Source organism: Myotis lucifugus, unplaced genomic scaffold, assembly GCF_000147115.1.
Source record: "Myotis lucifugus unplaced genomic scaffold, Myoluc2.0 scaffold_182, whole genome shotgun sequence".
In the NCBI taxonomy this organism is placed as follows: domain Eukaryota; kingdom Metazoa; phylum Chordata; class Mammalia; order Chiroptera; family Vespertilionidae; genus Myotis; species Myotis lucifugus.
Genome location: NW_005871230.1, coordinates 509,839 through 525,250, shown reverse-complemented (window position 1 = coordinate 525,250; position 15,412 = coordinate 509,839). Strand labels below are relative to the sequence as shown.

The following is a 15,412-nucleotide window of genomic DNA, read 5'->3' as shown; positions in this document are numbered from 1 at the left end:
GTATAAAAGTGGCATTCCCTATGAAGCAGCAGAAAACAATATTTAAAAAACAGAGCTATAGTACTGGTAAATTATTTATGAATTAAAGTAACATTTTTCCCACATCAAAATTAACCCCCAAAGGTCTAGAAAGTAATAATAATGTATCTGTACATATCTATGTATGAGACTTTCGATATAAGAATGGGGAGCTAATTTTCTTTTCTTTTCTTTTTATAATTTTTATTTCTTAAAGTATTACAAAGAGTATTACATATGTCTCCATTTTCCCCCCCTTGTCTTTCCCCCGGCCCCTACCCCCCCCCCCAACGGTGTCTTGTGTCCATTGGTTAATCTTATATGCATGCATATAAGTCCTTCGGTTGATATCTTAATCCCCCCCAAACCCTCCCCAGGCTTCCCACTGTAGTTTGACAGTCTGTTCAATTGCTCTGCCTCTGCATCTACCCCTGTTCATCAGTCTATACTGGTCCCCATTATCTGTCTCAACCTCACTGGAGCAGTCACCGGGGCCATCCCTACCTCACCGTGTCTGCTTCAACCTCACCAGGGCTGTTTCAACCTCACCGGGGCCGCTTCAACCTCACCGGGGCTGTCCCGACCTGAACGGGGCCGTTTCAACCTCACCGGGGCCGTCCCGACCAAGGGAGCTAATTTTCTAAGCATAAAAAAGTAGTGGACTCAATCATAAAAATAACGCAGAACAGATTTAATGATTTAAAATTAAAAAACCATTGCCAAAAAATAATTGGCAAACCATAAAAAATTATTGTATCATCTTTGGCAAAATTTTAATATCCTTAATGTACAAAGTGTTAATAATTTGATTAGTAGAATATCCTACTTTTAAAAATAGGCACAAGATACAAAAAAATTAAAAATACAAATGATCAATGTATGAAATAATACTTAAATTCTTAAAAAATGCAACTAAACAGTAAGATACTATTTTTTACCCATTGAAATTTAAAGATAATTTTACAGAGGAAAATAATTGATATACTATTGGTGGCAATATAGACTGGAATTACATTTCTGGATAACACTTAAGTATAAGCACAAAGGTTCTTAAAGTATCTATTTCTAAATGAGTGGTATACCAGACTTGATTCTGGAACAAAATGCTATATTAAGGGAAAAACAACAATAGTGAATCTCAATAAAGTCTGGAGTTTAGTGAATAGTATTGTACCAATGTTATTTTCTTATTATTTTTTGGCAAAGGTATCATGGTTATGTAAGATAGCACAATCAAGGGAAGCTGGGTGAGGGGAATATGTGAACTCTCTACACCATCTCTGCATATTTTCGTAAATCAAAAATCATTGTAGGACAGTGAACAGCATGGTAATGTGAGAGGACCTCTAAGTCTCTCCTCTTGAAGTTACAAGTTGGACAACTCTAATTCTACAAAGGATTCCCTGCTAACAGGCATTGAGACACCTGAATGTGGGCATATCTGAGCAAATGGCAGAAACAGGACAGGGGGTGAGGGGAAGATAGAGACAGAAGCCGTGTGCAGTCTGGTGCCTACTCTGGCCCCAGAAGACAGCCGAGGCAGTAATTGGACCTACGTGGCTGGCACACATTGAGGCTGGGCCAAGGAGCAGAGTAGCAGTAACAGGTTGCAGCATTCCTTATCCCACCAGCACCAGACAGCAAATTTAGCAGAGTGGGAACCAGCCCACCCCACCCACCTGTGGCCTAATCTGGCCGTAAAACCCTTACTTGGCAGATCACAAAGGAGCTGAAAAAAACTTTTCAGCTTATGTGGTCTGTGAACAGCATGGTGATGTGATGGTCTGTACCCTTTGTGTCTAAATCCACTGAAGAGAAACAGAGTCCCAGATACGTGAACCAGTATGCCCCTGCCTTTCCCCACCCACATCAGCATAGCCTGGTAGAGGCAGCTGGGTCCACTCAGACTGAGCAGCTCTGGCTGGTGGCTTCTGGCTACAGGAAGGCAGCATCAGGAACATACAGAAGACCCATACCCCACCATTTCCCAATCTATGGGAGTGACAGATACAATGACAGAGGTAACCCAATGTAAAGGGGATGCCCACCTCCTTAAGAAATATGGGGCATTTTTCATGGCTAAGGTAACACTGCTTCACAGAGATTCCAGAATAAAAATTTGTGCTTTAGCACCACCTACTGGAAAACAAAAGAAAAACCTCTACTTATCAACTTGCAAAACACTGAAGTGGTAATTTTTTTTTTTAAGTTTCCATTCCCACAAATGCTCAGGCAGAGAAGTACTCCACAAAGAACAATGAATAACCAAGTTAACAAGGGAATTTTTAAAAAAATCTCCAGAAAATAAAGGCATTGAATACTATGACTTAAGTGACAGAGAATTCAAGATTGAGGTTTTAAAAAAACCCTTAATGAGGTATAAGAAAACTCAGAAAAATAATTCAACAAGCTCTAAAAGAAAATCAATGGACAAAAAAATATTTACCAAAGAGATAAAACTATAAAAAATAACTAAACAGAAATTCTGGAGCTAAAGAACTCAATAAATGAGATCAAGAATGAACTAGTGAGCGTATGAAATTGAGCAGACCAGATGGAGGAAAGAATTAATGATATAGAAGACAGAAATTTAGAAATGACCCAGGTGGAATACAAGAGAATCGAGAGTAAAAAAATAAATAAAAAGAAAGAACTCTACAAGAACTACCTGACTCCATTAGATAGAGCAATATAGGAATAATGGATATACCAGAAGGAAAAGAGTGGGAGAAGGGAACAAAGAGCCTATTAAATTTTATCAACCAATCTTACGCCCAAATAAATTCAACAAAATGCTAAGAATAAAAGAGCCTATTCAAATAAATAATCAACAAAAACTTCCCAAATCTATGGAAAGAACTGGATCCTCAAATCCAAAAAGCTAATAGAACACCTAATAATTTAAATCCATAAAGGCCTTCTCCAAGGCATAATATATTAAAATTGTCAAAATTAATGACAAAGAAAGAATTCTCAAGGCCAGGAATAGATGATGAGACCATATAAAGGAAACCCCATTAGATATCATCAAATTTTCCAGCAGAAACCTTACAAACTAGGAGACCATGGAATCAAATATTCAAATTATTAAAATAGAGAAATCACCATCCAGTAATAATATATCCAGTAAAGTAATGCTTTAGATATGAGGGAGAAATAAAGACTTTCCAGATATACAGAAGCTGAGAGAATTTACCACCACAAGACCTGCCTTATAAGAAATGCTGAGACTTCCAGTCAAGATGGTGGCATAGATAAACATGGTACTCACATCCTCCCACAACCATATCAAAATTACAACTAAACTACAGAACAAACATCATTCAGATCTGCCTAAAATTTAGCTGAATGGAAGTCCTACAACTAGGGATTTAAAGAAGCCACAACAAGACTGGTAGGAGGGGCAGAGATGCAGAACACCCACGTGTGACAGATAAAAATTAGGAGGGATAACTTGGCTTCAGAGGAGTGAGGGGTATCAGCCCAACACCAGCCCCCAGTCCTAGGGTTCCAGTACTGGGAAGAGAAGTTCTCATAATTTCTGGCTGTAAAAACCAGTGGGGGTTGAGGCTGAGAAAGATGGAGTTTGCTGGAGTACCAGGCTATTCTTCTTAAAGGGCCCGCACACAGACTTACTTTGATTCACTCCCTCTGAGCTCTGGCACTGGGGTAGCAGCTGAAAAGGCACCAGGGACATTTGCAGAGGAACTGAATTGTCTGGAATCAGGGAGAGAGTGGGGGGGGCAGCTTTCTCCCAAACAAAAGTGCTGGCAGAGGCCATTGTTTTTTTTGATGAACCCTCCTACAACAGAGCTGGCAGGAGAGTGCATTATCTATCACTGTTTACTCTGCCCTGGTGAGTCCCTGAGATCCCCACCCTACCAAATTTGAGGGCATAGATAAACATGGAGTTTCTAGAGACTTTTCCATAAGAATAGCCTGTCTTGGCACATGCTTCAGACTTTTACTAAAATCTCTCAAACAAGCACCATCTGGTCTCTATGTACCCCATACCTCTTGCTAAGTGGCCATAGAACTTACAGTAGAGGCATCCAGCCTTGGTTCACAGCTTGGCCTCTCCCAGGCACCTCCAAGCCCAGCACAGAAGCAGCCATCTACAGACTGCTCTGTACCTCATGCTGGATGGTCCTAGGCAAGGCACAGGTGGTGGCTGATTTTGCACCTTCTGGGAGGCCCCAAAGCCAGTGCATCCAATGAACAACTTCAGGGGAAGATTTGGTGGACGCCAATGCCCTGCTGACACAAGTCCTACTCCATCAGGTTGGCCCCTAGCAGCTCCTCCACTTTACTTGTAGCTAGTCTTTGGAACGGATCAGCCTAGGTAGGAATCAATCCTTCCCGGTGATACCAATAGGAATCAAGGCTCAAATACAACAGGACAGTGCACACAGCCCACATAAAGGCACACCTGGAGTGCCCCCCTCAGGTGACTGGGGAGGCTGTGCCATTGGGCCCTACAGGACACTTACTATACAAGGGCACTCTATCAAGTCTGGGAGATGTGGCAGCTCTACCTAATACATAGAGACAAGCACAGGGAAGAAGTCAAAATGAGGAGACAACAAAATAGGTCTCAAATAAAAGAGCCAGATGAACCTCCAGAAAAAGAACTACATGAAATGGAGCAATCAAATTACCAGATACAGAGTTGAAAACAATGGTTATTAACATGCTCAAGAAACTTAGAACTTCAACAGCATTAAAAAAAAAAAAAAAAGACACAAACCATAAAAAAGAACCAGACAGAAATGAGGGATCCACTAACTGAAATGAAGAGTAAATTATAGGAATCAACAGTGGAGTAGATGAAGTTGAGAATCAAATCAGCAATTCGAAATATAAGGAAGCAGAAAATATTCAATCAGAACAGCAAAAAAAAAAAAAAAAAGCATCCAAAACAATGAGGATAGTTGTAAGGAGCCTCTGGGACAACTTCATGCATACTAACATTTCCATCATGGGGGTGTCAGAAGGAGAAGTGAGAGAGCAAGAAACTGAAAACCTATTTGAAAAAACAACAATGGAAAAGTATTCTAACCTGGTGAAGGAAATAGACATACAAGTCCAGGAAGCAGAGTCCCAAACAAGATGAACCCAAAAAGGCCCACATCAAGACACATCATAATTAAAATGCCAAAGGTTAAAGACAAAGAATCTTAAAAACAGCAAAAGAAAAGCAGATAGTCATCTACAAGGGAGCTCCCATAAGACTGTTAGCTGATTTCTCAACAGAAACTTGGCAGGTCAGAAGGGATTGGCAAGAAATATTCAAAGTGATGAAATTCAAGGACATACAACCATGATTACTCTACCCAACAAAGCCATCATTTAGAATTGAAAGACTTACAAAGAGCTTCCCAGACAAGAAAAAGCTAAAGGAGTTCATTACCACCAAACCATATTACAAGAAGTGTTAAAGGGTCTTCTTTAAGAAGAAGAAGAGCCTGGCTGGTGTCATCAACCTATGAACCAGGAGGTCTTGGTTCAATTCAGGTCAGGGCACATGCCTGGGTTGTGGGCTTGAGCCTCAGTAAGGGTGTGCAGGCGGCAGCCAATCAATGATTCTCTCTCATCATTGATGTTTCGGTCTCTTTCTCCCTCTCCCTTCCTTTCTGAAATCAGTAAAATATATTTTTAAAAAAAGATAAAAAATATGAATAATAAACAGACTGGCAATAAATTCACATCTATCAACAATTACTTTAAATGCAAATGGGTTAAAACAAGTGAAAAAGCTAGGGTAGCAATACCTATAACAGATAAAATAGACTTTAAAACAAAGGTTATAGTAAGAGACAAAGAAAAACCCAGTAACTCCACTTTTGGGTATTTATCTGAAGAAACCCAGAACATTAAATTGAAAAGACATATACACCCACATGTTTATTGCAGCATTATTTACAACTAGAGGCCCAGTGCACATAATTCATGCACAGGTAGGGTCCCTAGGCCTGGTCAGCAATCAGGGCCGATCTGTGGGGTGACCGGTGGGCCAATCGGGGCCCCCGCTTGCATCCGCCTTGGCCTGGCACCGCTTGCTCACCTGCTCCACCCGCTCTCATAGGGGCGCATTGGGGGCCAGCAGCACCTCCACTGCTGCCTGCTGCCAGGGCTGCGTCGCCGACACCCACCATGTTCCACACCACCTCCTGGTGGTCAGCACACATCTAACTCCTGGTCAGTGGAACCTGCCGGTGGGGACAATTTGCATATTAGCCTTTTATTATATAGGATTATTATATAGGACTAGAGGCCCGGTGCACAAAAATTTGTGCACTGGAGGGGGGGTCCCTCAGCCCAGCTTGCCCCCTATCACATTCTGGGAGCCCTCAGGGGATGTCCTACTCCCTGCTCCCTGCTCCCCTTGGGGAGTGGGCCTAAGCCACAGTCTGGCCTCCCTCTGTGGGAGGTGACTGGGCTGATCAGGGGAAGGCACCAGCCCCATCACCCTGTAGTTGCAGCCAATGCCAGTCACCGCAGCCACCAAGGTGTTTTCATCAACACGGACTCCAGTCTCTTTACCGTGAAAAAATGACAACTTTCTTTAGGCATTTTCAAGATGTGTCTTTCATAGGATATGACATTTCTTTCTTTCTTTATCCTCACCTGAGGATATGTTTCCATTGATTTTTAGAGAATGTGGAAGAGAAAGGGAAAGACAGAGAGAAACATCAAAGTGAGAGGAACACTTTGATTGGTTACCTCCTGCATGAGCCCTGACCTGGGCCCAGGCCAGGGAGGAGCCTGCAACCTAGGTACATGCCCTTGGTCAGAACTGAACCCAGACCCAGCAGTGGGCAGGCCGAGGCATTATCCACTGAGCAAAACCAGCTAGGACAGGATATGACATTTCTTAGCCCTACAGCAATGGACCTTCCTTTCTTTCTCCAGGAGTGTGGTGATAAACCCTAGATCACCTATTTGGATTCTTATTACCCAAGTTACTAAGAATATTACCAGTGGCATACAGGGAGCTAAGCCAATGAGCCGTCAGAAAAGGTGTTTCCTCTGTAGTTCACACCAATTGCAGGCTTGGCCCCTGCCGAGGCCTAATACCTCTGGCTGAGTCATTAGCCCTGGGCAGGGGACCTCCAGCTCCCTCAATCATCAGCTCAGCCCCTGCTGCCCATGATCGCTAGCTCTGCCCCTGCCCAACCTAACGCCTGTGGCAAAGGCATTAGGCCTGGGCAGGGGACCCCAACCTCCCACCATCGCCGACTATGCCCCTGCTACCTGTGATCGCTGGCACCGCCCCTGCCCAGACCTAACGCCTCTGGCTGAGGCATTAGGCCTGGGCAGGGGACCCCCCAGCTCCCACCATCCCCGGCTCCGCCCCTGCTACCCACGATCTCTGACACTGCCCCTGCCCAGACCTAAGGCCTCTGGTGGAGGCATTAAGCCTGGGCAGGGGACCCCCAGCTCCCCACTATCTCCCGCTCTGCCCCTGCTTAGACCTAATGCCTCTGACCGGGGCGTTAGGCCTGGGCAGGGGACCCCCAGCTCCCTATGATTGCCGACTCCCACCCCTGCTCACGATCGCTGGCTCCGCCCATCCCCAGGCCTAACGCCTCTGGCCAAGGCGTTAGGTCTGGGCAAGGGACCCCCAGCTGCTCACGATCGCTGACTCCGCCCCTGCTTCCCGTGATGGCTGGTTCCGCCCCAGCCCAAGCCTAATGCCTCTGGCCAAGGGACCCCCAGCTCCCCACCATCGCCAACTCGGCCCCTGCTCCCTGCGATTGCCGGCTCCACCCCTGCCCAGGCCTAATGCCTCTTACCAAGGCATTAGGCCTGGGCAGGGGACCCACAGCTCTCCGCGATCTCCTTCTCCACCCCTGCCCAGGCCTAACGCCTGTGGCCAAGGCATTAGGCCTATGCAGGGAACCCCCAGCTCCCCACGACTGCCGGCTCCGCCCCTGCTCAGCTCCCATCGCCAACTCCACCCCTGCTTCCTTCGATCACTGGCCGGGGGGGCAGGCAAAGGCGCCCAGTTCTCCGATCACAGCCGGGGGCAGGGCAAAGGTGGGGGGCCGCCTTTGCCCTGCCACCCCAGCTCTTAGCTGCCCCCTGGGTTTCCAATCACCGTCAGTGGCAGGGGGCTCCTTCTGTCCTTCCCCTTTCGCCTCCCAGCATTGTGCCTACATATGCAAATTAACCGCCATCTTTGTTGGCAGTTAACCGCCATCTTTGTTGGCAGTTAACCGCCATCTTAGTTGGCGGTTAATTTGCATATCGCCTTGATTAGCCAATGGGAAGGGTAGCGAAGTTATGGTTCATTACCATGTTTGTCTATTATTAGATAGGATGGCTAAGATATGGAAGCAACCTAAGTGTCCATCAAGAAATGAATGGATAAAGAAGTTGTGCATATATACAATGGAATATCATTCAACCATAAAAAAGAATGAAATCTGCAACAACATGGATGGACCTAGAGGGTATTATGCTAAGTGAAATAAATTAGAGAAAGATAAATGCCAATGATGATTTCACTTATATGTGGAATCTAAAAAACAAAATAAACAATGTTTCTAACTCTCTATCTCTCTCCCTTCCTCTCTGTAAAAAATCAATAAAATATATTTAAAAAAATATTGTAATCTTATATAATAATCCTATATAATAAAAGGGTAATATGCAAATTGACCCTAACAGCAGAATGACTGGTCACTATGACACACACTGGCCACCAGGGGGCAGACACTCAATGCAGGAGCTGCCCCCCTGGTGGTCAGTGCATCCCCACAGGGGGAGCTCTGCTCAGCCACAAGCCAGGCTGACGGCTGCCAGCACAGCGGTGGTGGCAGGAGCCTCTCCTGCCTCCTCAGCAGCACTAAGGAGGTCCGCCTGCAGCTTAGGCCTGCTCCCCGCTGGCAAGTGGACATCCCCCGTGGGCTCCCAGGCTGCCAGAGTGATGTCTGACTGCCAGCTTAGGCCCGGTCCCCCCGAGGAGCAGGCCTAAGCCAGCAGGTGGACATCCCCCGAGGGGTCCCAGACTTCGAGAGGGCACAGGCCAGGCTGAGGGAACCTCCCAAGTGCACAAATTTTTGTGCACCGGGTCTCTAGTAACTATATATGGTGGTAGACTTATTGGCGTGATTACTTTGTATGTTATATAAATGTATAATCATGGGATTGTACACCTGAAACTAATATTGTATGTCAACTGTAATTAACCCCCCCCCCCCCCCCAAAACCACCCATGGCTCTTGTTGAGAGCGCCGAATCCTAACCACTAGACCACCAGGGAGCATGGCTCTTGTTGAGTCTACAGATATAAACATTGGGAATCACTGTGTGAAAGTTGCAGTTCTGGGGTTTCTTTGTAAGAATGTCTAAGTAAATTAATCTGCTTAACCTTTATAATATTAGTAAAACAGTTAAGTTTCAAATTCAGACATATATAACGTTTACTTAGAAACCACCCCCCCCCCCCCAATTTTTTTTCGTCTAACAGCAAGGGAACTTTCTAAGGAGTAATAAAGTATGAAATGAGTAGGAGCCTTGAGGTCAGAGTCGGTTCAAATCTGAGCCTGGCCAGTTATTAGGTAGGTTACATTTAATAAATGATTTAATTGTTTGGAACCTTGATTTCTTCACCTTCAGAGGAGAATAGCAGTGGTAGCCTTTGGGCTGTTATGAAGAGAGACAAAACAGCATAAAGGTTAAGAACACAGCCCTGAAAACAGACTGTTCTGGGTTTGAATTCTGCCTGTGCCATTGGCTAGCTGTGTGACCTTGACCAAGTTTCTGAACCTCTCTGGACCTGTTTCCTTACATATAAAAGAGGGGTAGCTTTAGTACTTATCAAATTGGGTAATTGTGAGGATTTAATGAATTTCCTCAGTAGAGGAAAAGGTAAAAGTAGAGAACAGTTGGTATTTAGACAGCTGCTAACATGATCAAAGCTTAAAGTTCGCCATGATAAATTTTTTCTAAAAGCTAAAGAAGATAAAATTATTTGTAAAATTGTTCAGTGTTATTAGAGATTTTGCCTTACATGTTTTATGAGAGAATATATTTCAGTGAGATACAGCAATACATGACTGCCCTTCTCAAGCTAACTATATATTTTATGCATATCATATGACTAATTTCCTTGAAAACACTGTTAACATGTGTGGCAATGTCAACCCTCACTAAATTTGCAGTAGGTTAGCTTTTGGTTAAACTTACTGGGCTTTGCTCTTGGGCCACCCTGAATAGTCACATGAAATCTGGTTTTCTGCCATAAGAAATCTAAAAAGCACTCAACAAAACATTGTTTCCCCAGTAAGCCAGAAATCATTCATTTCCCACAAATAGAAGGAAAATTCAAATGTACTCAGGGAATCCTCCCCCATTAGTGTTCCTGATTGACACACACTGTCCTTGGGTCATTGTGTCTATCACATGACACTGTGAATACAGTGTCAGCTCCACTCTGCCTACCTACCTCACAAAGCAGGATGACTGGAAGGCTTTGATACATTTTGTTTACTGCCAATTTGTTGGAGGGAAAGGGCCAATGGCACTCCTTGCTTCTGCCACTCCCAGAGCCCACCACCATGTATATTTTAAAATAATGCTTCTTTGATATCAACATTTTAAATATTACAATGATCCATTTATAGGACAAAACAAAGTAATCATTACTTACTCCATTCTCTGTGCCAGCCCTTTTCTTTGCTCAATGACCAAGGTCACACTTCCTAGCACTCCATTCTGCAGAAAGGAAGCATGACCCCAAGAACAGGGTGACTGTGCAAGGCAAGGACCACAGAAATCGTTACTGGGCACCCGAAAGCCCAAGGCCACACTTGGGAAAAGACTAGCAGTCCTGGCAAAAGGAGAATGATTCTATTGTAACTGTCAACTGATCAGGATTGTGCAGGAGTTGGGGCAGGGTGGCCCTTGCTTCAGAAGACGGTAAATGGGAGTTAGACTCTCAGTATAAAACAGCTGCAAAGTTATCTGTCCAAACGTTTCTTCTGATAGACAAAGACACGGGAGCCCAGGAGGTGTCTGACGATGGTCATACAGCCCACCAGGGACTGAGCCAGGGCTCCTCTCACTCAGTGGTCCTTTCTCAACATCACATGTTTACATAATACAGATAGCCTCAGACTTGAGAGTCACTCAAAAATACAGCACTGGTTATTTTTCCTTTCCTGAGGAAAACAAATCATGGATCTGCAAATGCATCATTCTTGGCATTACACACATTTAAAGAATATATATTGTGATGCCCTGGCCAGTTTGGCTCGCTGGTTATAGCATCAGCCGTGGACCGGAGGGTCTCAGGTTTGATTCCGGGTCAAGGGCGAGTACCTCGGTTGCAGGTTTGATCCAGGGCCCCTGGGTCAGGGCGCATGTGGGAGGCAACCAATCAATGTGTCCCTCTCACATTGATGTTCCTCTCCCTCTCCCCGCCACTTCACTCTCTCTAAAAATCAATGGAAAAAATATCCTCGGGTGAGGCTTAACAAAAAATTAAATTAAAAAATATAGTGACAACACTGTCATTAGAACATGTTTGGCCTTGCATTAGACACAACTTGTAACTGAGAGTGAAAGGTTAAAATCCATTAAGGAATCATCCATGCATCCTCCTAATTTATCATCTTTGCTCTCATCACACCTAATTCCTCGTCCTTCTCCTGAAGCAATATTTTCTTGCTTCTACCTTTGCCATGTGCTGCTTCCTCTGGCTTGAAACCTTTCTTTTCTAATACACTTATTCTTTATATTACTGGGCTTCTCTGTGTAATTTTCCTTTTCCATTTCTGATCCCATGGAGTTTTGCATTTGCTACATTCTAGCATTTAATGGACTTTACTATTTGGATGTGACCCTATCTCTCCCAAGCCCAACAGTCCTCAGCAAAAGTGCTTCTCCCATATTTTTACAGGATTAGATGAGATCAAAGCAAAGGAATGGTGAACACAGAATTCCTTATAATAGCTACATCCCACAGGAGGAGGCCTACTTGATTTGATGGTGAGTTTGTGAGTTCTTATTACATATTTAAAAAATAAAAAATAAACAGATCCAGAAACAGAGAAGCATCGATCATACCTTCAAACCTCAGAGGGAAGGTAGGGGAGGGTTGGGGTAAGGGGGAGAGATCAACCAAAGGACTTGTATGCTTGCATATAAGCCTGATCAATGGACACAGATACCAGGGGGATGACGGCATGAGTGGGGGGCTGGGGGAGGGGGGGAATGGGGGGATAAGGACACATATGTAATAACTTAATCAATAAAGAAAAAAATTAAATGAATAACGTTCTCTATTACTAAGTTATAGTAACTCGAAATTACTCACATGAGGGCCATTAGCCTAGTTGGTATCAATGACTCTCCAAAGGTTGCCCTTTGACCTTAAGCCCTCAGATGTCTAACGTTGAAATGGGTAACTAATTCCCTGGGCGTGATCTTTACATTGGGACTCATGGTCCCTTAGACATTTATTTCGATTGTTGAGCAGTTAGTTTCTTTCCGTTTTAGCAGACAACACTCATTATCCACCGGAATAAAATAATCCCTAGAGCTGGTTACTAGGTGACATGAATCAAGTTGCTCATTTTAGGTCCCGTCATCACCACCACCAAAGATCCCTTATAAACTCAGCGCTGAGGTTTGCACGAGCATCCAAGGCGATGATTTAAGAAGTCAACACTACGCCTCCATCTTACCAGGCGTCCGTGGCTTTCCGAGGAATGGCCTGCGCGCTAACCGCCCTGCCCCGCTGCGACCCGGGGTCCAACCCCAGGCTCCGCGGCTGAGAGCCCCCAGCTCCGCGGAGGAAGACGGCGGCCCGCGCCTGCCGCGCTGCGACGCTGGAAAGCCGTCCCCACGGCCTCCGCCAATGAGCTGAGCGGGCCTCAGGGCCCCGCCCCGCCTCCGGTGACGTCACGATAACGCCCGGGGAGCGCCGGGAGGCGGGGCCGCCTGGTTTCCGCCCCCAGAGGTCTGGTGGCCGTCGGAGCGTCGCAGTCGCGCCTTCGCCGAGTTTGGACGCCGGGGCCGCCTCCGTGTTGCCCGCAGCACCATGGCTTTCGTAACCAGGCAGTTTGTGCGCAGTGTGTCCTCTTCGTCCACGGCCTCAGCCACGGCGAAGAAGATCGTCATCAAGCACGTGGCGGTCATCGGCGGTGGGCTGATGGGCGCCGGCATCGCTCAGGTGAGCCGCCCCCTGGCAGCGCACCCCGCTCCTTTGCTGCCCACCTGAGCTGAGAGCGCTGGCGGGCCGCGACTCGGCGGGGTGATCCGCGGAGAGGCCGGGGTCCGCGGGAGACCCGGGAATTGCCACCAGGCTCCTCCCCGGTGTGGTTGAAACGTCTTGCCTCTGGGCCTGTGAGTGGTCATTCCCCAAAGAGACAGTGTCTTGGGGCCGAGCCTCAGTTTCCTCGTCTCTAAATTCCACCCGAAGAGGGCTGGGTGGAGCGTGCTAGCGAATACACTTGGAACTGGCTCCTGCAGAGAGAAGATAGTGTTGTGTGTGTCCAAGGTTGAGACATAACTTGCTTGCTTGCTGCTTGGCTTACACCCGAATTGCTTCCAGAGACCTGCAACTTTGTAGAATTATACGGTCTTTTTAAGAGCAGTTTTCTGCTTTCCTAAAGGATCTCCTTTCAACCTCCCGTGTGTTTCTTTTGCTTGCTGGGTTACAAAGAATAATAATAGTCATCACTTTTGTAGCACTTTGTAAAGTTACCTAGTAAGGGCTTGGGAGGCCCTGTTAGTTCACCAAAGGCCATGCAAGGCAACTTTGACCTTTGACCTCGTGCCCTCTGTGCTGAGAACTGCAAGTTTTAGGGGCTTGGAGAAAGTGGGAGAAGACAAAGGGGATGAGGGCCTTCAGTCTCAATGCCCATCTTCAAGACTGCCATGTTCCAGCCTAACTGTGGCTCAAGGTCAGTTGTGCAATTGATTACCTGGATAGTGTGATATTTGCTGCTGATCCCCCCCCCCCCCCGAAAATTCCTGTTCATATTGGAGAACCTTGATTCCCATGTCTTAGTTGATTATATTCTTATCATTTCAGCCCTTTGCACCTTATATTGTTGAAGCAGAGACCATTACCTAATTTTTCTTAGTGGAGTACTCAAATGCAGTGGCTACAGTCATGAAAGAGTTTGTTTTCAGTGTCCTTCCAGTCAAGTTCACATTTCTGTGCTTGCCTTTAAAAATCATTGACTATTATTATGTATCTCAATTTTCCTCTCCCTGCAAAGTTTTTGTAACATATTAATTCGATTGCATTGTCTCCTAAAATCTGTATTTCATTAATGTTTTATCCTTCTAACTTCTTACAGTTTTCCATTTCTCTCTTCCAAGATAATGTGTTTGGACATACATTTTCCTTTTTATTGTGTGGATGCCTTGGCTGTTAGGTTATGGTGTCCCCTTAATCTGTGTTCTACATGAGATGTGAGGAGTAAGTCCCTTTAACCTAAATGTTACAAATATCATACTATATTATAGGATATTCAAGCTTGAGCATACTTGTATTCCCTTGCTCCACCAAAAATCTCCCACAGCTGTGAGAGTGAGATTTGTTGTGGGAAGATATAAAATAATGTACGTATTTGTTTAAAAACAAGATATTAGGGCCTTAAGCCTACCATCTGTCTATATTTATAAAAGCCTAAGTGACCATTACGACCAGTTGACCTCTCAACTGGTCACTATGAGGACGCACTGACCACCAAGGGCAGACGCTCAACACAGGTGGTCAGTGCGCTCCCACAGCTAACCCCCCGCAGCCAGCCAACCTCCCTTGGTCCCTCCCCCCGGCTGGCTGGCCCCGATTGGCCCCAGTGGGGACTGGGCAACAAGGCCCCAATTGCCGGCCAGACCAGGGGACCCCACCCATGCACGAATTTGTGCACTGGGCCTCTAGTACCAATATAGGAAACGCATCCAGAAACTGTTGTTAATGGTGACTTGAAGACATCAGTGGAAGAGGATTAGAAACTAAGTAGAAAGCATTGTTTCAGGTTGCTCAGCTCTTAGAATGCTGTATCCATTATTGTCCAGAAAAGGGTGTTATGCTGCACAATCATGCCCAGAGGTAGCACCTAAAATTATGGGTATAGTATTGGAGCTTTCATCTCAGAATGGGGGGAGGAGGTTGACATTGATGGGGAACATAAACTTGAATAGTTGGACCAGGGGAGTGAGTGCGTTTTGAAATTTAACGGGGGTAGGGGGAAGAGCTGTTTATCCCACAGGTTGAAAATACAATGGACTGTCATTCCAAAAGTTGAAATGGTAGACAGTCTTAAGGATAAGGAGTTCCGTTCTTATAGAACAAGGTTTACAAGAGCCTCAGTCACTTTAGATGAAGGCTCTAATCCTGTGGAGGGGAACCATGCTTTCCTGCAGAACA

At 45.4% G+C, this 15,412-nt stretch overlaps 1 protein-coding gene across 3 annotated transcripts in view; it reads left to right on the top strand.

Annotated features, from left to right (window-relative positions):
* The first annotated feature begins 12,970 nt into the window (after nt 1-12,970).
* The window catches only part of HADH (hydroxyacyl-CoA dehydrogenase), a 46,326-nt gene continuing 43,884 nt past the window's right edge, over nt 12,971-15,412 (top strand). For 2 of the 3 annotated variants that reach the window (XM_023760452.1, XM_023760451.1), the window contains exon 1: nt 12,971-13,201. In XM_023760452.1, the coding sequence (XP_023616220.1) occupies nt 13,070-13,201 (132 nt within the window). In that variant the 5' untranslated portion in view covers nt 12,971-13,069. The remainder of the gene's footprint in view (nt 13,202-15,412) is intronic. The other variant, XM_006096584.3, reaches the window with a different exon arrangement.